Genomic DNA, 27,901 nt, shown 5'->3' on the forward strand with positions numbered 1-27,901 from the left:
AAAGACGGGGGACGCCGGCGCCCCGTCCCGTTGAGGGACGGCCAGTCACAAAATAGGAAACTTTCGCTCAATCTGGTGGATTTTTAAAACTTGGGTGACCGTGGGCACGGCCGCGGGAGGGGGATTGACCGTACTCTATAAGAAGAGGCGGTGAAGGCGTGCTGAACTGGTGATTCCGGTGAAGCACAGGTAGCAAAGCTGACTACTAGGGTGATTAGAGGTACAGCCGCCATTCTAGGTTCTTTTTTCTTACGGAGTTGTCGACTGGTCACGCGACCAACGCAACTTTGAAGAGGGGCATATGTGGCGTCCACCCAAACGTCGCGTTTTTCTTTTCGTCGACTTTTTTTTGTGTAACACAATTGTATATATGCTGCAATTACGCGTTATATACTCGCTGATCCGCAGCCTCCATCAGAATTTTCTCGATTTCTCTTGCCGACTTCCGCCGCTTGGCATCGGGCGCTCGCGCGTGCGCAGAACGCTTCTTGAAAAAGGTCCATTGGATATGTGCTCTTTATGGGGGGAATGGTGAGATACTGCACGCTATTCATCTTTCTGGAGTTGGTTTGACGATTATGTCGCGAAAGATAAGGAGTTTCAACTGTGCAGGCACAACGAAAGCATGACGGGAGGCAACAAGCACGTACTGGAGATCAGTAATCCGATAGAAAGACACAGTGTGTTTTGTCTTGTTACTCAGTATATTTAATTTAATAATTAACATTTCAATTAGCGTCAAGAAGTTTATGCAACTCCTTTTGGTGGTCCCCTTTCCGGGACGCCACGGAAATATTTTTTCCTAGTCACCTTGCGAAAAGTCCACAAACACACGCACTTGCTCACAAAAAAAAAAAAAAAAAAAAAAGTTTTTCGGTGGGCATTGCGCTGAATTTCCCGATCTTGCAATGAACCGTAGCGGATAGGACGAGCCATCCTAACCAATCCAGTACTCAGAAGACGTGAGTGGAGCTTCCAGTTGGGCGAAGCGACACGCGGAGACTCCAGGTGACATACCACACTCCCAGCGCAGGGCTGCCTGGAACGCTCTAGCATCCACAAAGTTTCATTTAGGGCGTTTCGGGCGAGGCGAGAGGGGGAGAGAGCAAAGGCGCGGCGAGAAATAGAAAGAAGGACGGTGCGTGGGGAAGGGCGGGAAGGGCCCTCGACTAGAAGGAAGTCGCTGTTTGCGCCTTACAGGAGTGAAGAAAAAAACAACGATGTTTGTGGTGGATCTCGGGACAGAGATTGAAGCAGACTGTTGTCATGCATTGCACCAAGATGAAAAATTGTTCACTTCCACTTGAAACTGAACAGAACAAATCATTTTGGCGTAGCGAAGCAAAAAATGTCGAAAATATGCATTTATACGCGGGAAACGATAATTTAGGCTCAAACGCCGAAATAGGCATTTATAAGTACTATAAAACCCCTCTTAAAGCGCTTCGTAACTCCTGATTCGTGGTCATATATAGACCTTTTCATTGTAGTAGTTGCCTCACCGGCGGATAGGGGACGCTGATGCATTCGGTGAAATTAGGTTGCTTCAATTTGGTTGTCTTCGGTTTCAACGTGAACGCGGCTATGTTGCCGTTCTACGTTGTTTTTGCTTAACTTTGTGAAACAATTATGTTCCTTGTAGCACGCAACCAACGAAACAGTGGTATTGAGCCACTTTGAGCACTACGAGGCGTTTTAAAGATTAAATTGCGTGCTTTTTTTACCAACTCCTTTGATGTATCTGACTATGGTTGGTAACGAAACGCCTGACTGCTGTACAGGAAGGATTACCATCGTCTACGGCCGTACCCGATGACACCAGTTTCCAGAAAAAACAAACTAATGAAGAGTCTAACAGATGAACTTATCGACAGCTTGATTAGCAATGTGCTGAATCGGGAAGAACAGATGAACTTGCGAGTTTACTACTCACTGTTTGTTTTTTGTGGGCACTCAACCTTTAGTGAACTTCGCAATCTTAAAACGTATCGTGTAATGACGCAGATAATTGATGTAAAGTAGTATCGTCTCAGCCTCTTTTTCTGTTTTCTTTTTTTTTTCTAATTCAGTACTCGAGCATGCTTTGACAGGCCGAGTAGTAAATTTCTTAAACTATCAACCCTGCTAAAGTTATTATAAGCAGAATTTCGCGATATGGGGACCCAGGAAATAAATTATTTTTATATCAACATTTGCTTATTCAAGATCGTCACGTGATATAACTGACAATCCTGTCAAATTAAATCTGACATTTGTCTTCCGAAAAATTGGCCAAATAAAATTAAAGGGCGCAGGAGGAAAAATACCTCAGAAAGTTTGGCCGAATTCTAGCGCTAGGCACCACTTCACGGACCTGTGTGAACAAATATTTATTTGTTTGAACAGATTCGCTTTGCAAATTTCGGCGTCGCCAGCCACCAAAAGTAAGCCTGTATTCGCCATCGACAATCCTGTACTCAAATGATTGTTATGCAGACGGCTCCCTTTTTTTCGGCGTCAAATATTGCAGATTTTAGATACTAACAAAAGTTAAACCAACGTACGCAAAAAGAAAAAAAAAATGTTTTTTGCTTATGCGTCGAATTTAAACGGCGTTTTGAATTTGCAAATAGAAAAGACGTTATTTCTTTGTGCATACTATTCTAAAACCCACGACTGTTAAGTGTCTGTGGCATTTCCTTACGCGAGAATTCCAAACCATTCTGTTAAAATAAATTAAGTGGGTGGCATGGTTATCTAAATATAATCAATAAATCACTTAAATGACTGTTGAAATGGGAGGGAGCACGGTATACAATTCCTTAAACTTCGTAAGTAAACTGACCAACCGAACGTTGACGTCGCGAAAAAAGATAAAGAACCTTATACAGATGTAGGTGTGATATGAACAAACAAATTGCCTGATGTTTACGTACCATTACTTCCAACCTCAGATAAAGTACAACTTAAACGTTCGTTGTCTATCTCATCCGCGAGTTTCCTCACATAATCAAAAGAAACTGTTTTTGACATATTATGAATACAAAGAACGATACTTTCAGGAAATACAAATACTCTCCTTGAGCTGACTATTTTTGACACCTTCCGATCCTAAATGCGCGATATAAATATACGCGCTTTTTAATGGAATTCCGCCAATGTTAGTAAACATACCTCAGTTGTCATAAGGACCTTTGAAACTTCGTGATGTCTTAGTCGTCGGGTAGACGTATCGGACTACAGTTTCCGAAGTGAGGAAAGAAAGCGCGGTGAAACGCGACGAAAAACGCGAATACAACGCATCCGCCAAGGCGCGGAGGGGAGAGCGGAGCAGCAAGTTGAAGCAACCTAATGGTTGCCGCGTCACGTGATTCCAAGATGGCAGCGCCCATGCGAAGGAGAATGAAAAGGTCTATAGAAAAGGCACGATAGGGACCAAAGGAAACAAAATAGGCATTTGCCTAAAGATCCGGTCTCTAGTCATCAATTGGGGCAAATTTGTAGGCTTCTGGCATGGCAGTTGGGAAAGCACGCCCGACGTTTTTGAGGACATCCAGTGGACTTGTTCATCGGCAAAGTACCTCGGTGTGCCTCTCAAGCACTACCGTGACACCATGGAGTATTAGAAAGAGGAAACAGAACAAGTTCGAGATGAAAGAGTGAAGTGGGAACGGGAAGGGGGAGGGGGGGGGGGGGGGGGGGGTTCGACTGTTTGTAATCTGTCTATCATGGCTAAAGTCTGGTACGTACTGCAGGCGTTATGGATGTCAAGGGTCAATGTTCGAAAACTTCACAGAGTATTTGCAGTTTTTATATGGGGTTCGGAATGGGAACGAACCAGACGTACTAATTTGTTTCCTTTTGTGCAAAGTGGGGGGTTGGGTTTAGCCCATCTGGTTCTGCGACAGGTCGTGTCGAGGTTTATTTTCCTGCGCGATCAGAAGGATCTTTTTTTGGAGCGCAGCTCTTAGACGCCTGTCTCCGGCTTGAGCGGCGTCGGCTTCGGCGTAGGCGTCGGCGTAACCGCGCGGTGCATTATGGGAAATGTCCTATAAAGCACCACGCGAGCCCCTCTTCCCCCCCCCCCCGGGGTCACATGACCCCCCTCCCCCCCCCCCCCCCCCCGCCGAGGTCACGTAACACCCCCCCCCCCCCGGAGCAGATTGAAGAATGAGGGGAGGAGGATGATAAGGAGTTGAGGAGGAGGGAGGTGGGTTATACCCTCTCCTCACTACCCTTCCATCCTCCTCCTCAAGAGCTGCGCTCTAATTCGGCGTTACAGGGAGTTGTAAAGGGCTTTCACTTTTTGGAGCACTCTATTACAGGATAGACCCTGGAGGAGCTTATCTGATTTTGTAGTAATGTTTAATGCCCAAGAATGCGAGGTTTTTTGTATGAAGTGGTACGATCTTATCAGTTTCTGGAAGGTGCGTTTCTCGTTAGAGTGCCTAAGCGACGTCTCGCGTAAGTGGTTGTACAAAGACGTAATCGATGTGGTGTTACCGGAACCAATGTGAACATTCTTATATTGTGCTGGCCCCGAAAAAGATGTTCTTAAAAGACCTAAAAGACTGCCAGTTCGACCTTCTGTACAGACGTTCTTTTTTCAATAGCATAGCGGCACGCTCCCCGTTAAACGTTGGCTTGAGGAAAAGGGTCTTTTCGTTCACTGGTCAGTAAACTGTCTTTTACGCCGCAAGCCCGAAACTGTAAACCACATATTCTTGGACTGCTGGGATGCAGTATTCCACTGGGACATTTTACAACGCACCTAAAAAAGGATCTTCCAATAACAGCCTATGGCATACAATTCCTTCCTGTATACAACGTGAGGAAGTGCCCTATGACATGTTTATGGCGCTTAGTCCACACAGTATATGGCGGACAAGGATGGCTGTGCGGCACGCCGACGTGGACGCGCGTTCCGTCAGAGATTATTTTACTAAGAGTATTGTTTACGTCAAAGAAGCGCACAAAACGCAACGTGAGCCACCTGAATGGCTGCCTGTTCTGGACAAACTGGTCACCGTTAGGGCATTTTAAGCCAATTGGACCAGCCAAGGTATGGCAGGCCTTTTTAACATTGAAGTGTGGTGTACGTGATCTTGTGTTCGTTGTGTCATGCAGACAATAAAGAGAAAAAAAAAAAGGAGAGGCCCGGATTCGATTCCCGGCGTCGGAAAGATTGGGTCTCATGGTGAAATGGTTATCACTCTGGACTCTGAATCCAGCTAACCGAGTTCAAATCTCTGTGACGCCCTTCACTTTTTTAAATCTTTTTTTCGTTGTTGGAGTAGCCGCAGAGGAGAAGCACATGATTCTCAACTCTCTTTATTCCGGCGTGGTCTAGTGGCGGATTCCACTTCCGGCAAGCGAAGCGATCGGACGCGGAATGTCTAGCTCAGACGGAGCGGTTTCGGCGGCCCAGCCGGGCCGTGGTATCGGGGATGTTGAAGATAAGGAATACGCTGTCATCCTGCCTTCGCTGCCCACCGGGTCACTAGTGGTAAATACGGTTTTTTTACATGCGGATGTCAAGGGACGTCCGTACCACGCCGAAGATTTTCACGACGCGCTGGCTCGCTTAGGACTACTCCCCGAGGTTGTCGCCCTCGGGGCATATGAAATGAATCACGTCTGGGCCGTCACCTTCAAGACTATCGAAGGGTCCAAGAAACTAATGGCGGAGTCGGAGCTCGTCGTCAAGGGGCGGCGGTGCATCGTCGTCGACCCGGGAAACCGGGACATACGCCTCAAGCTCCACTGGCTGCTTTTTAACGTCGGCGACGACGACGTGAGGGCAGCCTTCGCGCCTTATGGCAAGGTCCTGGACGTCTCCAGGGAGCGGTGGCACATCGACGGCTGCCACAGCGTTAGCACCATGGCGCCGACGGCGGTGCTGCGCCTGAAGGGGGCGTGAGTCCCGACGACCTCCCGCACCAGCTGCGCGTCGCCGGTGAGCTCGCCCTCGTTGTCGTGCCGGGTAGGGCGCCGCTCTGCCTGCGGTATCAGCGGACGGGGCACATCTGGAAGGGGTGCAGCGTACCCAAGTGCAACGTCTGCCGACGGTTCGGCCACGACGGCACGCAGTGCGTAAGGACCTACGCGGCGGCCGTGGGCCCTGTGGGAGGCGAGGAGAAATCCGAGCTTCTCATGGACGAGGCCGACGTCGAGGAGGCCGTCTCGGGTCCGGTCAGCGGGGCGGCACCATCGCAGAGAGCGGCGGCGGCGACGCCCAAGCGCGGCACGGCCACGTCCGCAGTCAACGTGGCACCTGGTGCTGGGTCGACGAGCCAGGCCGAGTCTCCGGACGCTCAGTCCGTTGAGGCGTCGAGGCCTGGAGTCAAGGCAGCCGGCGCATGCGACGACGCCTCCTCTGAACAACCAGGCGACGTGCCCATGGAGACGGCCGTGACACCGGAGCCCGCCGCAAAGCGGACTCGGGACGACAACGGCGCTGACCCAGAGGCAGCGATCAAGGAGCAGCCGCCTGCCAAGACGGCACCTACGAGGTTGAGGCGGCCCGGCGCCGTCCCGAACGTTGCTGCAGGTGTAGTCAGGGGTGCCAAGCCACCCCCATGACTGCGTAGGAAAGGCGACCGTTTCGGTGGTGGCGCGAAAGTCGTGGAAGGTGTGTGAGAGTCAGAGGAGAGGGCCGTCCGACTACTAGAGTCTGCCCTACGAGTCGCCACGCTTAACGTGCGTGGCCTTTCAGCGAGACGCCGGCGATACCAGTTAAGCCGGCTGTTTGCCGAGCATGAGCTTGACATAATCGCCGTGCAGGAGACGAAAGTCGAAAGCCATGAACAGACGTACCGTATGGTGCGACCCTTTCAGTCTCTTTTCAATATATGCGTTTCGCACGCGGTTGGTTTATTTATTCGCCGGTCAGTAGGTGTTGTAGAAACGGCCGTACATTCGTGTTCCTCTGGCCGTTTTGTGTATTGTGATTTTTCCTTTTCTAACGTTGAGTGGCGGGTTATTTGTATTTATGACGCCAAACCAAAAAGGTGAGCGTAAAGTTTTTTTTTTTTTTATTTTTAAAGTATCGAAAAATATCTCAACTGTAATAGGGTCGCTATTTTTCTTGGCGATTTTAATTGTGTTTGCTCTCCTGACAATAGAGCGAATCAAGTGCGCTTTCGAGATTCCAGTGCTTTTTCTTTGAGTGAATTTATTGCAAGAAATACATTAGAGGACGTCACTGTTTGTGCATCTAAGGGAGGGGTTCAGTACACCCATTTTCAAGGTAATAGCCATGCGAGGCTTGACAGAGCGTATATTTCACTTGATCTTGTACCCCTTTGCGACCACTACGAGGTGAAACACATGTCTTTTAGCGACCATGCTTTGGTATTTTTTACTCTTGGGAACAAGAAGAAACCACCGCGTTGGGGATGGGCGCTGTGGAAAATGAACGGATGTCTCGTTAATGATGAACCTTTTATTTCCCGAGTTAAATAAGTTTTTAAAAATTTGAGTATGAATGACCAAGCAAATTGGGTGGAAAGGTGGGAATTGTTTAAAGAGGACGTCAAAATGATAGCTATCGAGAGATGTAGCGTCATAACTCATCACAAAAAGATTAAAGAGAATGATCTTCGACGCAAGTTAGACATGCTCATAGCCGAAGAAGGCAAGAAACCCGGCGAGTTCGCGAAAGAAATAAGAGATGTTAAAAGTCAATTGGAAATTATCGATGCTGAAAAGTACAGAGGGGCTATTGTGCGGGCGCGTAGTGAAAAGTATTTGATAGGAGAAAGCCCGACGAAGCGCTCGCTTAGCGACGAAAAAAGATATGCAAAACGCAACGAAATCAAAGAGATAAGTTACGGCGCCACTCTAACCCGCGATAAGAATGCGATTGAAAAAGCGTTTGTAGAACATTATCGCAATCTGCTAGGGAACAGTACCCCTTTAGTCACTGATTATAAAACTTGTTTTTTGTCATTGATGCCGCAAATGGATCAGCAGGTTTGCGAAAGCTTGGAAGTGCCAATTAGTATTGAAGAAATTGAAAAAGCTATTGACGAATAAAGTCCCGGCAAGACACCCGGGCCGGATGGCCTTGGGGCAGGTTTTTATAAAACTTTTAAAAGTGAGGCAGCAGTTGCACTGCATAAGGTTTTGGCCGAGGCATACGAAGTTCACATGTTGCCGCTCTCGTTTTCAAGGGCGCACACTGTGCTCATTCGCAAGTCTGAAGATCCAGTAAAGCTTCTGTCTGTATTGTCACGGGTGGTGACCAAACAAAAAACAGGAAATAAACAGAAAGAAATAAACGTTTAATGTGGCGAACTTGTGCCAAACAAATAAAGAAGGAAACAGAAGAAAGCAGAGCGTCGCGGGCGTCGAAGTCGGCGTGTCAGCGGAATCGAGCGCTAGAGCGAGACTGACTCGACAAGGTGGCGGTCGGCCTCTTATCTAGAGTGCGTCGCTATCTCGAAGATTCGGCGAAAGCGGTTCGAGCGTCGCGTGATCGGGGCGAGAATGAACACGCACTTTCTAGAAAACAAATGCAGGGATAAATGATAGAAGTTACGTGCGGTACATGAATAAACGGGAACTTTCTGGAGGACCGTGACCGAGCGTGGCTTTCTCAGCCTTGCGCGCGGCATTACTCCCCCCTTTAAAAATGCATCGCCCCGATGCAGTGTAAAACAAATCAAAATAAAAAAAAAGAACGATAAACTAAAGAGTCTTTTGGAGCACAAAAGGTCCACAGTCCTATCGAGCGTAGTACGGCTTCAGGCGCACGACGTGGACGACCTCAGGTCGTGGTGGGCGGCGTGACGATGTTCGTGTTCCGTCGGACATCACCTCGTAGTTCAGCTCGCCGAGGCGACGAAGTACCTTGTATGGTCCAAAGTACCGTTTCAGCAGTTTCTCACTGAGGCCGCGGCGACGGATGGGCGTCCAAACCCACACCCTGTCTCCGGGCTGGAAGCGGACGTCCCTGCGACGAAGGTTGTAGCGGCCGGCGTCGACGCGTTGCTGGTCTTGAATCAGGAGTCGGGCGAGCTGGCGAACTTCTTCGGCGCGTTGAGCAACCGCCTGGGCGTCGTCGCTCTCGTTGTCAGATGGCTCATGGGGCAGCATGGCGTCCAGCATGGTCGTTACCTTCCGACCATGTACCAGCTGGAAAGGGGTGAATCCAGTGGTCTCTTGAACCGCCGTATTGTAGGCGAACGTGACGTAGGGCAGCACCTCGTCCCACGTCTTGTGCTCTACGTCGACGTACATAGAGATCATATCGGCGATTGTCTTGTTGAGTCGCTCGGTCAGTCCGTTGGTCTGCGGGTGGTATGCAGTGGTTCGACGATGGCCGGTGCCACTGAGACGAAGGATCTCTTGCGTCAGCTGGGCCATGAACGAAGATCCGCGATCTGTAATCAGAACCTCGGGAGCGCCGTGCCGGAGGACGATGGACTCGATGAAAAACTTGGCGACTTCCACAGCAGTCCCTGAAGGAAGAGCTTTCGTTTCGGCGTACCGCGTGAGATAATCTGTGGCGACGATGATCCAGCGGTTCCCCGACGTCGAAGGCGGAAAAGGACCAAGTAGATCCATTCCGATCTGCTGGAAGGGTGTAGTTGGAGGAGAAATGGGCTGCAGAAGTCCGGCCGGCCTCGTCGGCGGTTTCTTGCGTCGCTGGCACTCGTGGCATGATCGTGTGTATAGGTGGACGGTCTTGGGGAGCTTCGGCCAGTAATACTTTACACGAATACGGGCCAGTGTCCGGCTGTAACCAAGGTGTCCGGATGTCGGGTCGTCGTGGCAGGCTTGGAAGATCTCCTCTCGAAGGTCACTCGGGATTACCAGCAACCAAGGTATGTTGTTGTTGCCGAAGTTCTCTTTGTAGAGTACACCTTGTCGGATGGCGAAGGTCGGCAGTACTCGTGAGAAGACACGTGGCACGGTACTCCTGCCCCCTTCCAGGTGCTCGATTAATGCGCGCAGCTCAGGATCGTCCCGTTGACGTCGTGCCATATCGTCGGTGTTCACTGCTCCTAGAAAGCACTCGTCGTCATTGTCGTCGCTGCAGCCGGAAGGGGTTTCGACGGGGGCTCTGGACAGGCAGTCGGCGTCGCTGTGCTTGCGGCCTGACTTATAGACCACTGTCATGTTGAACTCTTGTAGTCGAAGACTCCATCGAGCGAGGCGTCCTGACGGGTCCTTCAGCTTCGCAAGCCAGCAGAGCGAGTGGTGGTCCGTGACTACACGGAACGGGCTGCCGTACAAGTACGGACGAAACTTCGTTATTGCCCAGACGACCGCAAGGCATTCTTTCTCAGTTGTGGAGTAATTTTTCTCCGCCTTGGACAATGTCCGACTTGCGTAGGCGATGACTCGCTCGATGCCTTCTTGCACTTGGACTAGTACTGCGCCCAGTCCCGCGTTACTTGCGTCCGTGTGAATTTCTGTTTCCGCATCCTGGTCGAAATGTCCAAGCACAGGAGGAGTCTGGAGTCGTCGTTTCAGTTCGTCGAATGCCTGCTGTTGCTCCTCGGCCCATTCGAACTTCTTGGCGTCCTTCGTGAGATTCGTAAGTGGTGCGGAAATCCTTGCGAAATCCCGAACGAAGCGTCGATAATAGGCACAATGTCCAAGGAATCTTCGCACGGCCTTCTTATCTGTCGCCGCTGGAAATGCCGCGACGGCGCGAGTCTTCTCGGGGTCTGGGCGGACGCCTTCGTTACTAACCACGTGGCCAAGGAACTTCAGTTCGTCATAGGCGAACCGGCACTTTGACGGCTTGAGTGTGAGTCCGGCGGTCTGAATGGCTTGAAGAACAGCTCGGAGTCGTCTCAAGTGCTCGCCGAAGTCAGCTGAAAATACTACGACGTCGTCAAGGTAGACGAGACAACTCTGCCACTTCAGCCCTGCCAGTACGGTGTCCATGACACGCTGGAAAGTTGCTGGCGCTGTGCATAGTCCGAAGGGCATCACCTTGAACTCGTACAGTCCATCCGGCGTGACGAAGGCTGTCTTCTCTCGGTCCCGTTCGTCGACCTCGATTTGCCAGTAGCCGCTCTTCAGGTCCATCGATGAAAAGTATCGAGAGTGGCGCAGCCGGTCTAGAGTGTCGTCGATGCGGGGGAGTGGGTAGACGTCTTTCTTCGTAACCGTGTTGAGCTGCCGGTAGTCCACGCAGAACCGAAGAGTTCCGTCCTTCTTCTTAACCAGCACGACTGGAGAGGCCCATGGACTGCTTTAAGGTTGGATTATGTCGTCATTCAGCATCTCTTGAGCTTGCTGATGGATCACCTCCCTTTCCTTAGCGGAGACTCTGTACGGCGATCGATGCACAGGGCGCGCGTCGTCCTCAGTAACGATGCGGTGCTTGGCAACCGCGGTCTGGCGCACCTTCGACGACGTCGCAAAGCAGTCGCGGTATTCGGCGAGGAGGTTAACCAGCTGACGCCGTTCAGGGTCCGGAAGCTTAGCTTCAGGGTCCGGAAGCTTACATTGACCGCAGTGGTAGCAGTCAATGTCGAGCTGCGCTGGCGACGTACTGTCTTGCTGGGGCGGCGAGGATTCGTCAGTGATCGCAGTGATTTCGGCGGGGTTTCGGAGTTTCTCGACGTGGCCCACGGCTGCACCTTTCGTGAGGTGTTGCGTTTCGTTTCGGAAGTTCGTCACGAGGGCCACAGTCCGCCCATCCTGAAGTTCAGCTACTCCCCTTGCGACGCCTATGCCTCTTCCCAGGAGCAATTGGAGGCTTCCCTCGAGAAGAACTTCGCCACAGGAAGCTTCATCGATCCCGACAAGTACGAAAACACTCGACCGCGGTGGTAGGTTTACGTGGTTTGCGAGGACTCGGACCGTGGGTGACGTCGCTTCGGGTTCCTCCGCTGGTGGAGCAGGTTTTCGTAGCGTCAGCCGGTTTGTTCCGAGGTCGATGACGGCGCCATACTCGCAGAGAAAGTCCATTCCGAGGATAACGTCCCTCGAACAGTCTTGCAGAACGACGAACTTGACAGGGCACGTTTCACCGTGGATCTCGACGCGAGCAGTGCATCTCCCGACTGGTGTGATGAGATGTCCTCCGGCGGTTCGTATTTGGGGTCCTTCCCACGGCGTCATGACTTTTCGAAGGCGGCGAGAGAGCCTCCCACTCAAGACTGAGTAGTCTGCTCCGGTGTCCACGAGTGCCGATGCGTCGTGACCGTCGATGACGACGTTTAGGTTGTTGGACACCGTTGCAGGGGCGTCGTAGCGATGCGTGGCGTCGGGAGAGTGGGAGCGCTCCGGCGTTCTTGGAGGCTCTTTACGTCGGTCGTCTTCGGCAACTCCACCTCCAGGGGTTGCCGCGCCTAGTTTCCCCGGCGAGGGGCGAGGGGCGACAGGCTTTCACGTCGGGGTCGGTGCATCGGCGAAGCTGGACGTCGTGGCGATGGCGACCGGAACTCTCGGCGGGACGCAGGCTCGGGGGACTGGGGTCGTCGCAGGTACTCGTCGATCTCCCGAGGGCGTTCACCACACCGGGGGCGCGGGTCGTTTGGGTGGAATCCGCGCAGCCCGAGTCGTCGGTATGGGCATCGGCGGTACACATGGTCGGCTTCCCCGCAGTGGTAGCAGAGCGGGCGTCGGTCGGCCGTTCGCCACACGTCGGTCTTCCTCGACAAGGGTTGCTCCGGGCGAACGTCGTGGACTTGTCCTTCCTGGCGTCGAGGATACTGTGGCATCGGAGGGTCTCGTCGGGGTGGCGCCGTGGTCTGGCGGTTAGCTTGCGGCGATCTTCGGGCCATGGCGGCGTAGCTCAAAGTAGGCTCCTCTGGCGTCGTCGCTTTGATCGGAATCTCAGGTTGGAAGGCTCTGTGGACTTCCTCTCGGACGACCTCGGCGAGCGACAGGGAGGACGAGCGATCCGTAGAGGGGAGCATCTTGCGGATTTCTTCCCGGACGACTTCACGGATGATGTCACGGATGCCTGGGAGGTCGGTACCAAGGTCGTATCCGGATGTCGCCAGAGTAGTCACGCCAGGGTGCCGCTCGTAGTGTCTGGCGCGTGCTAGTAGCGCACGCTCCATATTCGTCGCCTCCGTGACGAACCCGTCGACAGTTGTCGGAGGATTGCGAATGAGACCTCCGAATATCTCGCTTTTGACACCCCTCATCAGGTGTCGCAGCTTCTTCTCCTCTGTAGCCTGAGGATCGGCGCGGGCGCTCAGGCGAAGAACATCCTCAACGAAGCTGGTGATGCTTTCATTCAGACCTTGGGTCCTTGTTCGAAGGATGTCTTCGGCCCTCTCGCGTCGGTGTTGGCTGGTAAACGTCTTCACTAGCTCTTGCTTGCACACCTCCCACGAGGTTAAAGAAGCCTCGTGGTTCTCCAGCCAGTACCTTGCAGTACCTTCCAGCGAGAAGTAAAGGTTCTGCAAGCAGTGCTCAGCTGACCACCCGTTATGTCGGGCCACACGTTCATAATGTTGCAGCCAGTCCTCGATGTCCTCGTGGGTGTCCCCGTGGAAAGGCGTCGGAGTTTTGGGTGCGACGGGCAGGTATACGACGCTGGCGGTGGACGGGTTCTGGGACGACTGGCTGTCCATCGTTGGCCTCGTTGGCTGCTTAGTCTTGGGCGGTAGAGGTCCGAATTCCGGGTGTAGACCTTGGGTGCGACGACTGAACCGGATCTCGGAAGTGCTTTCGTCGGTTCTTCGTGGGCTAGGCGTCGGACTTGCACTGTGGGCCCTCGGAGGGGTACGTGGCAGGGGCATGCGGTACCCAGCACCTCCACCAAATGTCACGGGTGGTGACCAAACAAAAAACAGGAAATAAACAGAAAGAAATAAACGTTTAATGTGGCGAACTTGTGCCAAACAAATAAAGAAGGAAACAGAAGAAAGCAGAGCGTCGCGGGCGTCGAAGTCGGCGTGTCAGCGGAATCGAGCGCTAGAGCGAGACTGACTCGACAAGGGGGGGGGGGGGGGGGGGGGGTGTCGTGATGTGGGGAAGGCAGGGTTAGCTTTGCCAAAAGTGCAAGCGTTGTTCCGCCCTGGGATAGGAGGAGGGGAAAAGATGGGACTTAGGTGAGTAGGGGGGGAGGGGGGGGGGGAAGGCAAAATAAACCAGCAGCATTCATGTCTCAGTGAGCCAGTTAGCGAGTCCGGGCTGGGCTAGTGGCACTTAGCGGAAGAGCAGGAGGGCGTCATAGTTGCTCTGCTAGACCGGTCTCTCGTAGGAAACCCAGTAGGAGGGACTGTATGATCCGTCTTCTATGCCTGGGACCTTCAGGGAAAACTACGTCTGATGCTGTCATCGGTCGGATGTGTTGTGAGGATAGGGCGGAGAGAAACGTCCTTCGAGCTTCCTCGTGAAGAGGGCAGCCCCAGACTATGTGAACCTCGTCCTCTGTGACCGCACACCGCTGACAGAGCGGAGTGTCTCTGCGTCCAAACCGGTGGAGGAGCTTCCCTGTGTATGCGCTCCCTGTTCTAAGTCGGAAGAGCAGCGTCGCGTCGGACCGTTTTAACCCCTGGGTCAGGCAAGGTGGCCGCTTTGAGCTGCTCCAGGGGGAAATATCCGAGAAGAAAGCCTGGATGGCTTGCTGGTAGCGCTTGGGATTAGGAGGCGCCCTTAGTGTAGGAGAGAGGTCGTGGGCACGTAAGGCTATGCGGTCCACAATCTCGTTTCCGCGGAGGCCCACATGGGATGGGACCCACTGGAGCGAGATGGAGTGTCCATGTTCTTCAAGCTGGCGGACTACCCGTCTCACCTCGTTGGCAGTGGGGCATGGACCAGGTTTGCGTATGCGCTGAATTCCTCCACGTGAGTCCGTGAGGACAACGATTTGTTGTGGAGGCAGCGACTTCGTCGCAGTCAGGGCTTCTGCGATCGCCAGCAGCTCGGCGGTCGTGGACGACACCATGTGAGTAGTGCGGGCGCTCCAGTCTTTTTGTAAGTCCGGGATGTGGTAGGCTGCCGTGCTGCTTTGCCGAGACCTGTCCACCGAACCGTCCGTGTATATGTGTAGATGCCGAGGGTACCTTGCTGCTAGCTGTTCTTGTGCAGCTGCTTTGAGAACCAGAGGGGGCGTGTTGGCCTTCTTGCGGACGCCGGGTAGGAGTTCGGCTAACTGCAGGCCTGCCTCCCAAGGGGGTGTCCTGCCGTGCGGGTTGATTATCTGGGGGGGTTCCCATCCAAGTGCGGCAAGGGTCTTGGTGGCGAGGCTGAGTTTGGATTGAGTTCGGGTCCTGAGCCTCTTGATCAGGGACTGGCCAGGATGAGTCTCCCCTAGACGAATGACTTGCAGCAAAAGGCGTTGGGAGGCTTGGAGGTGCAAAGGAAGCGACCGGGCCTCCTCATACACCCTCTCGTTTTTGGCGCTTCTGGGAACGCCTAGCGATGTTCGCAGGCCCGCACGGTGTAGCCGTTCGAGTTTGTCGGCCTGACTGGGGAGGAGGTCCATGTATGGTAAGCTATACATGAGTCGGCTCACCACCAAAGAAGAATGAAGGGTCAGCATGGATCGGGGAGAGTTGCCCCAGTTCTGCCCTCCGACCCGGCGCACAGCGTTCCGGGAAGAGATGGTGGAAGCCGTGACGGCCTTTATCTGGTCGTGCCACTTGCAGCGGTTCTGAAGAGTAATGCCGAGGAAGCGGTGCTTTGATACAAGGCGCAGGGGCTGCGAGTTCAGTTGGAGCTTGACCTCCCGCAACCGGCGGTTCCTTCCTGGGAAGACCATGGCTGCTGCCTTGTGACCGGAAATTGAAAGACCTTGGTTCTCGAGGAAGGCCTGGATCTTGTTTATGGCGGATTGCATTACGGCTCTCAAGGTTGGGTGTCGGAAGCCAGAGACCCAGATGCATAAGTCGTCCGCGTACATAGAAATGCCAATCGGGATCCTTGAGTTGGGAAGAGCGGCTGGGAGGCCCGCAATGGCGATGTTAAAGAGTAGAGGCGACAGGACGCTGCCCTGGGGTAGACCGCGTTGCACCGGTCTTGACTGGCTGAGTGTGTTGCTCAGTTTGACTTGGATTGATCTGTCCGAAAGAAAACCCTCGAGGAAGCCCTGAACTCTTCCCGTGATACCCCAAGAGGTTAGTTGGGCCAGGACTGATGCCGGTTCCACATTGTCGAATGCAGCCTGAATATCGAAGAATGCCGCCACGGTAGACTTACGGCTAGCTGCTGCATGCTGCACTGCACTGACAATGTCCAGGATACTGTCTTGTGCGGAGAGACGGGACCTGAACCCAGTTATATTTGACGGGAGTAGGTTGTGTTCCTCCAGCCACCAGATCAAGCGGGCGTGTACCAGCCGCTCGAAGAGCTTGGCAACGCATGAGGTGAGGGACACCGGCCGGTAGGACGATAAGTCTCCTGCTGGTTTGCCACTCTTGAGTACAGGGACCACCCATGCCAGTCGCCAAACCGCTGGAGATTCTGATGAGGCCCAGATATCATTGAACGACGAAAGAAGTTCCTGTAAACGTGAATCTGGCAGGTTCTGTAACATTTGCGTCGTGACCCCGTCTGGTCCCGGTGCCCCTCGTCTCTTGGAGGCTCTCAGTGCGGATCTCAGTTCGGATTCCGTAAAAGGGGCATCCATGCAGAAAGGTGTTTTATCCGCATGGCAGCGCGGCTTTGGCTGGGAAACGGCCGCGGCATAGAGAGTAGCAAAGTCTTCGGCCAGGGCCGCTTGTAGCTTTCCCGTGCATAGGGCCAGAGAAGCGAATGGGAGGCTGTACATTCTTTTCCCGGACAGACTGTCCATAAGCCTCCAGATACGCCGGGCTGGTGTGGTTGCATCCACCGAAGAGCAGATCAAATCCCACTGCCGCTTGAAGCATTTTTTGGCATAGCGTCGTAGGGCAGCGTCAATCCTGTTAAAGAGGGTCTTAAAGGTCACGCCACCCTTACGTTGCAGAAGTCTCTGGGCCCTCCGTCTTGCTGCACACAGGTTTAGAAGGGTCAGGTCGGGTGCAGGGAAGGATGTAGGTACGGATGCCTTGATTGTGGCTTCTTTCGCCGCGTCGCTGATGGCCTCCAGGAGGGGTCGTGTAGATCGCCCTAGGTTGTCTCGGAACCGGTCCCAGTGAATAACGGAGATCTCGTGGACCCCAGGACGTTGTAGGCCTATGATGTCGATGAAGACTGGGAAGTGATCACTGCCCATGGTGTCGGCTGCAACCCGCCAAGACAGTGGGATCTCCGGTGAATGGGCTGTGACGTCGATGGCACTGAAAGTGCAGGGTGGCCGGAAAAATGTCGGGGAGCCGTCGTTGGCCACAACAAGGTTGTGTTCTCCAAACTGTTCTGCCAGCATCCTGCCCCTTGCATCTTCTCTGGTGTCACCCCATAGCGCATGATGAGCGTTCCAGTCCCCACAGATCACAACCGGATCGGTGATCCTGGTGCGCAGGGAATCCACCAAGCCGGCGACCTCCGCAGCGCCCCCTCCTGGGCGGACATAAATTGAGATAATAGTGAGGCGCCGCCCGGCGATCTCAGCACGCACCGCAACGAGGTCCCGGTTAACAGTGCAGAGGTCAGAGACATCCACGACATGGTGAGGGATAGCTTTTTGGATATAAATTGCAGCGCTGCCGTTTGGAAAGCTTGGTATGGACGGGTTTTTATAAGCAAAATACCCAGGGATGCTGCGATTTCCTGGGAGACCAGCTTCGCAAAGAGCTAAAATGGGTATCTTCCATTGTTGAAGGTAGAGGGACAACTCTGCCAGTCTGGTCAGCAGACCTGCACAGTTCCACTGTAGAGCCACAGGGGTCTGTCGTCGCCCTCTAGCAGGGGACTGATGCACTGAGGGAGGCATCAGCGGGGCTAAGGGTACCGCTGTCAGTCGAGCTTCAGAGCAGCGCCCCTATGATGCCCTCGAGCGCTAGGACGGCTTCCAGGAACTTACGGAACGAGGATGTTGGCAGGATGTGGATTAGGTCACGCACGGCGCCAAAGATCATGGTTACAATGGACTTGAAGGGATGCGGCGAGAAGGGGGCGGCGGCTTCGGTGTGGCCTGAAGATGGCGGTACAGGTGCGCCTTGTCGAGAAGCTCGGGTGTCGCGGCCTTTGGATGATTTCGAGCTTTTGACAGTTTCTGCCCAGGTCTGTTTTACCGTGGTGCTGGAGGCTGAGAGGCTGGTGCCGGGAGTGGCATCGGTTTCTTGGCAGGTAGGGGATGATACCGCCGGTGCATGAGTGTCAGTCGGGGAAGGACGCGCGTCTTGGGGTACATTCTTGTCTGAGGGGGTGCTACCCTGCTCACTGCGTGAATTCTTGTCTGACTTGGCTGACGAGGAGTTGCGGAGTGCTTCGCGAGCATCCCGGAACGTTGCGTTGTTTTCTGAGCGGTAACGCGAGATGGCGACCTCTCGACGTCGGGTTGGGCAGGACGAGGACGTGGCCTCATGGCTCTGACGACAGTTGATGCACTTTGGTTCGGGTGATTCGCACCCGCCGTCGTGTGAGGCGCCGCATCGTGCGCATGCCTGGGGACGATTGCAGACCGCGGATATATGGCCGTAACGGAGGCACCGCCGACACTGCAGGGCTTTTACCTTGAAAGGCAGGACCGGAGTTCGAACTAGTCCGTAGAGGAGGGAGTCGGGCCGCGTCTTCCCGAGGAAGACAATCTTCACGAGTTTAGACTTCTCCCCAAGTCGCCGCACGTCCCAGATCTTGACTGGAGCCCGTATCTGGTTCCGGATGTCAGCGTCAGAAAGGCCGAGTTCCACGTCCCTGATGAGCCCGATGCAGGTGTTCGGGGGACTGGGGAGGAATGCTCGGACAGGAGTGGTGCAGAGTACCTTGAGGTCCAGGAGTACTCCCTTGAGCTTGGGTGTCCGTGCTTCGACCGCGATTAAGTTCCTTGCCTTGTTGACGCGGACTTCTTTGACGGCACCTGGCGCAGCACATTCGACGTATTCTGTAAGCTTGGATGGACTGAGCGACGCAACCGAGTCGGAGTTGGTGGGGACGAACAAGACGGTGAACCCCTCTTCAAGTAGCCTGTGGCTAGTAGTCCCGGACGTGCCCGAGCCGCCACTTTTCCGTCGGCGCTTTTTGCCTCGCGATTCGGTCCAGTCTTGGGACCCTTCAGAGTCGTCCATATCGGAGATGCCTTCCTTGAAGGTAGAGTCGTCCTCCGAAGATTCGGCTACCTCATGAGCTTGTCGGGGAGACGGACGAGTCCCCGACGGCACGTGCTCCGGCTCCAGGTGGTAGGTGGGCCTGTCAACTTGGGATGAAGGTTGGCCAGCAGACATTCCGTCGTCGGCAAGGGGCTGAGGTTGGCTCTGCACGAGCCCCCCGCGGCGCTTGCTTGCGGTAGACCGGGCCACCGGGCGATGTTCGGCGTCTCCCAGAAGGCCCCAGAAAAAAAGGCTGAAGTTCAACGCTCGTACTGGCGAGGTTTTCGGCGTTAGATGTGACAGCAGGAACAACACAGCGTGCTTCGAGACGACAGCGGACGCAGCTGAGCGGCAACCGTCCACTTCGGACGCCGAAGAAAGCCGACTCGACAAGGTGGCGGTCGGCCTCTTATCTAGAGTGCGTCGCTATCTCGAAGATTCGGCGAAAGCGGTTCGAGCGTCGCGTGATCGGGGCGAGAATGAACACGCACTTTCTAGAAAACAAATGCAGGGATAAATGATAGAAGTTACGTGCGGTACATGAATAAACGGGAACTTTCTGGAGGACCGTGACCGAGCGTGGCTTTCTCAGCCTTGCGCGCGGCAGTATCAGCGTATAGACCAATCAGTTTAACCAATGTGGATTACAAAGTTTTTATGAAAGTTATGGCTAGACGGTCGCAAGCTGTGATTCAATGTCTCGTGGGACCGCACCAGACGTGCGGTTATTAAAGGGCGCACTATCGCTACAAATATTCACGTGGCCAGATCTGTCCTAGAGTGCTGTGATGCATGCTTTTTCTGGACGAGTGGCGATGCTGCAGCTCGACCTAGAAAAAGCGTTCGATCGCTTTTCGCTTGAAGTGCTTTTTAGTGTTATAGAGCATGCGAACGTTGGCTCTGTTATTTTTGAGGGCGTAAAGATGGCATATACAAATTGCACGACTAGTTTGATTGTAAGTAAGGGAGTCACCGAAGGTATCAAAGTTAGGACTTCTGTAAGGCAAGGTTGCCCGCTTTCGCCACTACTGTTCGCGCTTTACTTAGAGCTTTTTTGTTTAAAGCTTGTTCATAATAGTAATATTCGTGGTTATAAATTGAGTCAAGTGAAGTAAAGGTTCTTTCCTACGCGGATGATGTCGCTGTTATTTGTGTCGATCGAGACAGCGTACGTGAAGCGATCACCGCCAGAGGTATACGGTGTATACGGTTTTTATCAATAGAGGATGTAAATGGCGTACCTTATGATATGATCCTACTACTGGGCCTTTACAGTCTATGGAAAACAAGAGTACGCGTAAATCACGCTGATAAAACTGTCCGCTCGGCGCGTTAATATTTTATTGAATATGTTGCCGGCATGTGTGAAGTGTTCCGGGCACAGCCCGAACAGCCCGATGAGTTGCCCATTCTTGATGGTTTGGTGCGTCTAAAAGAATTTTAATGACTCCACGGCAGCCAAGTTACGGCTGACGTGTTTTTAAACCCTCCTTTGTATATATCCTATTGTACAAATGTAAAAACATGCAATAAAGAAAAAAAAAAGGCGTGGTCTAGTGGCTAGGATACCTGGCTCTCACCCAGGAGGCCCGGGTTCGATTCCCGGCGTCGGAAGGATTAGGTCTCATGGTGTAATGGTCAGCACTCTGGACTCTGAATCCAGCGATCCGGGTTCAAATCTCGGTGAGACCCTTCTGTTTAAATCCCCTCGCAGTTGGAGTATCGGCAGAGAAAAAGCACATACTTTTCAGCGCTCCCCGTTCCGGCGTGGTCTAGTGGTTAGGATATCTGGCTCTCACCCAGGAGGCCCGGGTTCGATTCCCGGCGTCGGAAGGATTGGGTCTCATGGTGTAATGGTCAGCACTCTGGACTCTGAATCCAGCGATCCGAGTTCAAATCTCGGTGAGACCTCTCATTTTTTTTTTTAATCTTGTTGTTGGAGTATCCGCAAAGGAAAATCACATGATTCTCAGCTCTCTCCGTTAAGGCGTGGTCTAGACGGTCTAGTGGCATTCTGTTTCCGGTGCTCGTCAAGCTCAGACGCACGAGTGGCTGGCTCCGACGGAGCTGTGACAGCGGCCTTTTCGGGCCGTGGTATTGCTAGTACGGATGTTCTCCAGGATTATCGTATTCTTCTGCCTCCTCTGCCGACAGGTACCGTGGTTTATACAACCGTTTTTTTGCACTGCGACATTTCCGGGCGGCCATACAAAATAGGCGACTTTAAATCAGGGCTCGAAAATGCTGGGGTCTTAAAAGAACTGAAAGCTTGTGGTTCGTTTCAATTGAATCACGTGTGGATGGCTACCTTCCACTCGCTGGCATCCAAACAGAAGATTCTGTAAACCAAGGAACTTTTGCTAAAGGGTAAACGGTGTCTCGTGCTCGACCCCAACAAGGCCAAGGTGCGGCTGAAACTTCATTGGGTGCCGTGCGACGTTCCTGACGATGCCATCCGTAGGGCTCTCGAGCCCTACGGGAGAGTCGAAGGCATCGCCCGAGAAGCCTGGCACGAGGACGGTTTCCAAGGCGTGGAGTCCACCACAAGAGCGGTGCGGCTGACGCTCAAGGAAGGCGTCACCTTAGACAAGGTCCCGCATCAACTGCGCCTTGTGCACGGTACTGCCCTCGTAATGGCCTCAGGGCGCGCCCCCCTGTGCTTGCGCTGCCGAAAGACGGACACGTTCGACGACAGTGCAAGGTGCCGCGGTGCGAACTTTGCCGCCGCTTTGGACACGAAAAAAAAAAAGATTGCATAAAGACATACGCCACGGTAACAGATAACGGAGCTACCGATAACCTGACCGAGCGCTTGATGGACGAGGAGGAGGCTGAGGTTGCGGCGGGAGGCACCGCTCCCGTCAGCGCAATCAACAACCCGTCGCCGTTCGTCTTGGATGCTGCAGGCCCTGCGAACACCGCCCCCTCTTTCGCTGCATTGTCGCAAGCCGAGCCCGTGCAAGCTGTGACGGCCAAGAGGCAACAGAGCTCGACCGATAATGACGGCACCGTGCTTCCGGAGGACACTCCCCCCAGCCAAAAGCGACAGACGACCGGACACGACGAGGCCAGCTATCCGATGGAGGTAACACCGACAGAAAAGCTCAACCCTCCCGAGGACCGTCCAGAAGGCGTCGAAGATGCAAGCGCGGATGAGGACAACCAAGGGATGCCCGACCACTGCCTTAAGTGGAAGGCCCCCAGCCAGCGGAGGCACCGGTTCGACCTAGGGTGCCTTCATGTGCGCTTTGCTTAAGGTGGTGGCATCTCGCCATTTTGTCACACACGTTTATTTTTATTTTTGGTTAAGAAGCGCGTGAAAGAGCGTATCCCTGCACGCGCTTGTGACGCTGACTGTGCTATGGCGACATTTTGTTTTCGTCAATTTCTTTGAATTTTTCCCGTGAGCGCGTGCTGTCGGCATGTGGTACTTACTACAAAGGGTGGCATCACCCTAAACAGAAGGACAGTGAGGCACCCTAGTTCGACCCAAAGCCCCGTATTCCAGAGCCTCGCCGGTTAAAGCACTCACAGTAGATGTCACTTACGGATCTCCGCGGACCACGTTCACTTTTGGTAACCCTGTCGAGAGTGTCGCTTGCTGGTGGTAAGCCTAAAACCTTTCAGCGATTTCGCGACTTAATATTCTCACATTAAATTGCGTGAGCTTGATTGTTCGAAAGAGGAAGCAGTGGCTGTTAAATACGCTCTTGAGCAAACGAATTGACGTAGCACTGCTCCAAGAAACGAAGCTCACTTCCAGGCACGTTGAAGAAGCGTCAAAATATTTTGAAAACATTATGTTTTTCGTCATTCTTGTGCCATTTCAAGCAGTGCCGGCACGGCAGTCCTTGTCCGAAAGCACAAAGGCATGGCAGTTTTTCCAGGTTGGGAGACTGACCAAAGCGGCAAGGTGTGTGCTATAGATATGCTATACCAGAACGACATATTTCGAGTGGTCGCGGTTCACCAACACCACCTAGAGGAGAAGGCCAGCACACGCCTCCGGTGACGTCACGGCAGCAGGCTGACGAGTGCCGCGCTATAGAGCTGAGCTGAAGGCTTCGCGCGTACCTTTTACGTCCTAGAAACGCGGGTTTTCGCACAATTTATTTTTTATGAGCTAACGTGAGAACTGTGAACACCGAGTGATATAAAGAACCAATTTTAGAACGCAGGAAAATTCTTATAACCTAGAATTATTGTAGTGAAATACAAGAAAGTGATATCTTGAGACAGATGTGTTATTTTTTTAAGCGATAAACTGGGTGGTGTAATTATCTCTAAACGACATGGGACTTGTCTAATAAAAAATAATTCCTATGAAATGACAATAATCGAAGTAGTAGGACCAGAGAAAACGAACTAAAGTAACAATTGGATAAATGATGCAGAGGCATTCATTTCATTTAATTTCATTCACCTCAAAGGCATCCAAAGACTCATTACATCAAGGGGAATTCAAAAAAATAAAAGACAAAATAGTAATTGAACATAAAAAAAGACACCAACAAAAAGAAAATGTCACACACACACAGAAAACCGCTTATTAGCATGTTATTGTTATGATGCAGTTTTACAAATCAAAGTTGTTATACAAATTGATGCACTTTTTCAATGAAATGGGATATCTATCAGTTACAATATGGTCAGGTAGTTTGTTCTAGTCAGTGTTGCAAAGTACTAAGGAAAAGGAAAGTGTAAGTGTGGCACTGAAATGGTTCAATCTTGAAGGAATTATCTAATATGAACGATATGAAATTGGCAGCCCAGCACTAAGTCGATTTAAAATTGGAATCTGAGTAATATACACCTTGAAAAGAAAAAAAAAGCACAATTAGACTATTTTTGTCTTCTTTCTAGATCAGGAAGATTTATGCTAGCTTTTAAAGCGGAGACACTAGTTTCAGATGAATAATCACTACATTTAAATCTGTCTGCTTTGTTCTGAAGATTCGAGCCTCTAGATTATAGCTAACTTAGATGTGGATTCTAAATTATGCTCGCATATTCTAATGGTGGGAGGATAAATGTTTTGTATGCGAGTAGTTTTGCTTTAATAAGAGCTAGATCCCTACTGAAAAATGTCATTTGTATGAGAAACTTCTGTGTCCAATAAACACATATGAATCATACAAGATATATAAGAACATATAAGAGCCCTATAAGAACTAGATTAGAATAATATAAGAAATTTGTAAGAAGTTTCTTATATATCTTATATAGTTCTTATATGGTTATTATGTCTTACATGATTCATGCGTTTATTGAACACAATAATTTTCTCGTACAAATGGCTTTTTCAGAAATTAAGTGTTTTTAGTGCGCTATTTGTTATTTGCTCAACCCATGATAATAAGTCTGTGAAATACACGCCCAAATATTTGTACGACAGTGAGTGTTCTAGTGGTTCGGAAAGTAACAAGTACTGGGTTAGTGTTTGGTGGAGGACTTAATTATGGACATTTGTTTGCATTTATATGTGTTAATGTTCATCTGCCATAGGGAACACCACAATGATATTGTATCTAAATCGTCTTGGACAATATTGTGATTAATATAGGTGTATTAATTTTCCGGTGAATAACTCAAGCATTAGCAAAAAGTCTAATTGTCGATTTAATTGATAATGGTAGGTCATTGATATATATTAGAAACAATAGAGGCCCGAGTACACTACCCTTAGGGACATCTGATGCAACAGCAATGGGACCCAAATTGCCAGACAAGTATAAAAGTAATAACATTCTAAAATTGTGATGTGCTGGTTTGAAAAATGTATTGCACATAGTTTGAAAAATGTATTGCACATAGTTTGAAAAATGTATTGCACATAGTTTGAAAAATGCATTCCACATATTTTGGCAAACTTTTCTTAGACCTGTGATCAACCTGCATAGGTTCAGCAATTCAAAGCACTCTGCCTGTTCAAATACAGTACTTGTTTTGAAGCAAGCAACCTATCCGGTTATTACATCAAAAAACACCTGTGACCTATTTCTTGGCAATGTCATAATGTGAAAACTTTATATTTGCAAAAAAAAAAGTACCGTAATACCCGAACGTTGCCCCATATGCAGATGTACTTCGACAGTACCGAGTCTGTGAAAAGGCACAGTTAGGGGAGCTAAAAACAAGTTTTGTACACAAACAGAGGTGGGGATGGGAGCTTCATATTCAAAGTTGCTTGCATTTACAATGCAGAAGAGTCATAAAGAAGAAATTGGTCACCTTTGAACACTGCGAAACGAGCCTCCTGGTATCCATAAGTTCTGAAAATATCCGTCTTCAAAAACATTTATACACATGCATCTTAGATGCTGTAGATTATGTGACACCGAGACACACAATATCTGTGCAGCATGTTGGCATTTACGTTGTAGCACCACCAGATACCCAACAGACTGCTACAAAGACACCATTATCTACACACACACACACACACACACACACACACACAGATCGATCGACTTCAGAGAGCAGTTGCCTTTGCATGAGGATGAAGCGCAAGCATGTTGCTGGCCGGACACAAACTAATTTGTTTAGCCTTGACCTCTTAGCGTATCTTGCAACAAAGGTTTCTCAGTTGAAAGTTTTCACTGCAGTCCAACACATGCTTCAGCTCGAACTCACGAACGGGTTCATCATCACAGGCGTCAGACATACTCTTCCTTGGTCCGAGTTCGCTGCTTGACATCCATGACGGCTGGCAGCGAGTGTCTTTGATAGAGTTTCATCTTTTCATTTCTTCTGTTTGGCATTCTTGGCATTAATGCAAACATTCATTTCGCTACAGCATTTACACCAACTATGTCTTCCTGTGCGAGCAAACTGTAGCCAACTTGTTTCGTGCTGTCGATGCGGCCTTGCATTTTTCGCCCCTTAGGTTTTTCAAGGTGGTGTAGACTGCACAGCTGGCCACATAGCCCAAGGCTGGGAGGCTGTGCCTTATTTTTTTACAGCCCAGGGCCACATTGCAGGTATACCACGTTGCAGGTAGGGCGTCAAGTATCCGCTCGCTTGGGAAGATCTTTCTAGTTTCCATTGCTAGCTGTAGTGACCGTTGACATTGTGCTCCACAGCAGTATTCTGTTTTCATCTTCGCAAATGTGCCTTGTAGACACGTGATATTAGAAGCAAACCAGTTGCCTATACATTCCGAAGTACTCTTCAAAGGTGTCAGTTTTCAGCTTGTCCCATGGAGGCCGTACAGTAGCCCGAGTTCATCAAAGCAGTATCCGGGATGTGTGACCGTTTCTGCAGGAAATATAACGAAAAAGGAGGAAATCATATTAACTTAAAGAAAGGTAATGTAATTAAAAATGGTTATAAAAAGAAAGAAAAAAAGAAGAAGGAATGCTCTTCTTTAAGCTGAAGTGGTTCCGTATTTGACAGAAAACACTGGCAGTGTTTCGATCTGGTATTTTGGATCACAAACATCAAAATTATTCTTGAATTTGACGTGCCCAATGCGCTATAATAATAATCATAATAATAATAATAATAATTATAATAATAATAATAATAATAATAATAATAATAATAATAATAATAATAATAATAATAATAATGCTTATTGCACGAGCACATAGAACCAGGTACAGAAAATAATAATAATTAATAGAGCTCCCTGGTGTGTGGTGGGATTTCTTGGGGAGCCTGGAGCGGCTCCAGCAAAATCGTTAGTATATGGCTCTGGTGTATGGATAAGTAAACTGATCAATGAACCATATTCCGGCTTGCGTGCACTCCAAGCTACTGCTCAGAGACCCGCTAAAATATAGGTCTTACTAGTTAGCTGTAGCGGATCATTTCTGCGCTCCGATGACGATACGCAGAAACGACACAATGTACTTCTGTTGTTGCAGTTGTTGTTTTTTAATTGATGTGCTGGTTGCATCCGCGATAACCTATCACTTGCGTACCTTGCGAAAACATTCCAACCTGAACTCATAAATCAAGTCATTTTTATTTAGTTCTGCACCTGCAAGTAGCGCCAGCATTTGAATATGTTGCTTCCAGGCCACAACCAAATCACTCCCAAGCATGCATTCAGCGAAAAGTAAAAGAAAAAATGAAACCACGATCATAAACATTAAAAAGTTCTCACCCTGCCATGCCGTCAAGGAGCGAGATCTTCCCATCGATTCGCTGTATAGTCGACGCTTTAGTAGTCATCCTTGCAGAAACTCAAATATGGACACTTTCACATCCAGTTTTCCGTCAAAGCGCGGATAAACAACATCTGTACGGATTGACAGCACCGGCAACCGAAAAGCAGCTTTCACGTCCACACACGAGGCCGCGAGAGCACATTCCAAAATGTGCTCGACCTCACTCAAGAGTTGAACTTTTGACCCTCGGCGTCCAAAAACCTACTCGCTTCCAGAGTTGTTCTAGTTGATTCCTCCAGCCTTATTGTCACGTGACCCAACCCGCAGGAGTAAGTCATAGAGTTATTATAATGTACGCTAGAGGTTCAACTGGCGCTAGTGTGCTGCTGCAAATTGAAGCAGACAGCAACCAGTCCGAAATTGACTTCCGGTAATGCATTTCTATGAGAAAAAGCGAGTGCATTTTCTCTCTGCGCTCGATTATAAGAGCAAATATCACAAACAATTCGTACGTACTGGGCACATTCGAACATTTCTCAGTTACGCAGACGAAATAATTGGTCAGTTACTGTGTTTTTAATTGAAATGTGTGGCATGAAAAACGGTGCTTAAACCGCTTCGTACGTGTATTTATGTGCACTGTCGGACACTGTTAGCGCGAACACGGCGTCGGCGCTTTCAGCATGGGGATATACGTGCCAAACGAACGAAGGA

At 50.8% G+C, this 27,901-nt stretch overlaps 1 protein-coding gene and 3 non-coding genes across 4 annotated transcripts; 3 read left to right on the forward strand and 1 right to left on the reverse strand.

Annotated features, from left to right (window-relative positions):
• Positions 1-17,385: 17,385 nt before the first annotated feature.
• On the reverse strand, positions 17,386-19,304 carry LOC115323534. Its single transcript, XM_029983934.3, has one exon. The coding sequence runs from the start codon at positions 19,206-19,208 to the stop codon at positions 17,793-17,795; it is 1,416 nt and encodes a 471-aa protein (XP_029839794.2). The 5' UTR covers positions 19,209-19,304; the 3' UTR covers positions 17,386-17,792.
• Positions 19,305-20,693: 1,389 nt separating this feature from the next.
• On the forward strand, positions 20,694-20,765 carry Trnaq-cug. Its single transcript has one exon. It is a non-coding gene; the product is annotated as a tRNA-Gln (tRNA).
• A 69-nt stretch (positions 20,766-20,834) lies between these two features.
• Positions 20,835-20,906, forward strand: Trnae-cuc. Its single transcript has one exon. It is a non-coding gene; the product is annotated as a tRNA-Glu (tRNA).
• A 6-nt stretch (positions 20,907-20,912) lies between these two features.
• Positions 20,913-20,984, forward strand: Trnaq-cug. The gene has a single exon. It is a non-coding gene; the product is annotated as a tRNA-Gln (tRNA).
• Positions 20,985-27,901: the final 6,917 nt, after the last annotated feature.

Source organism: Ixodes scapularis, unplaced genomic scaffold (genome assembly GCF_016920785.2).
Source record: "Ixodes scapularis isolate PalLabHiFi unplaced genomic scaffold, ASM1692078v2 PGA_scaffold3__209_contigs__length_174095766, whole genome shotgun sequence".
Classification (NCBI taxonomy): domain Eukaryota; kingdom Metazoa; phylum Arthropoda; class Arachnida; order Ixodida; family Ixodidae; genus Ixodes; species Ixodes scapularis.

Excerpts from the sequence above, each read along its gene's own strand:
- LOC115323534 (XM_029983934.3), bottom strand. The coding sequence starts at position 19,208 with ATGTCTGCTGGCCAACCTTCATCCCAAGTTGACAGGCCCACCTACCAC.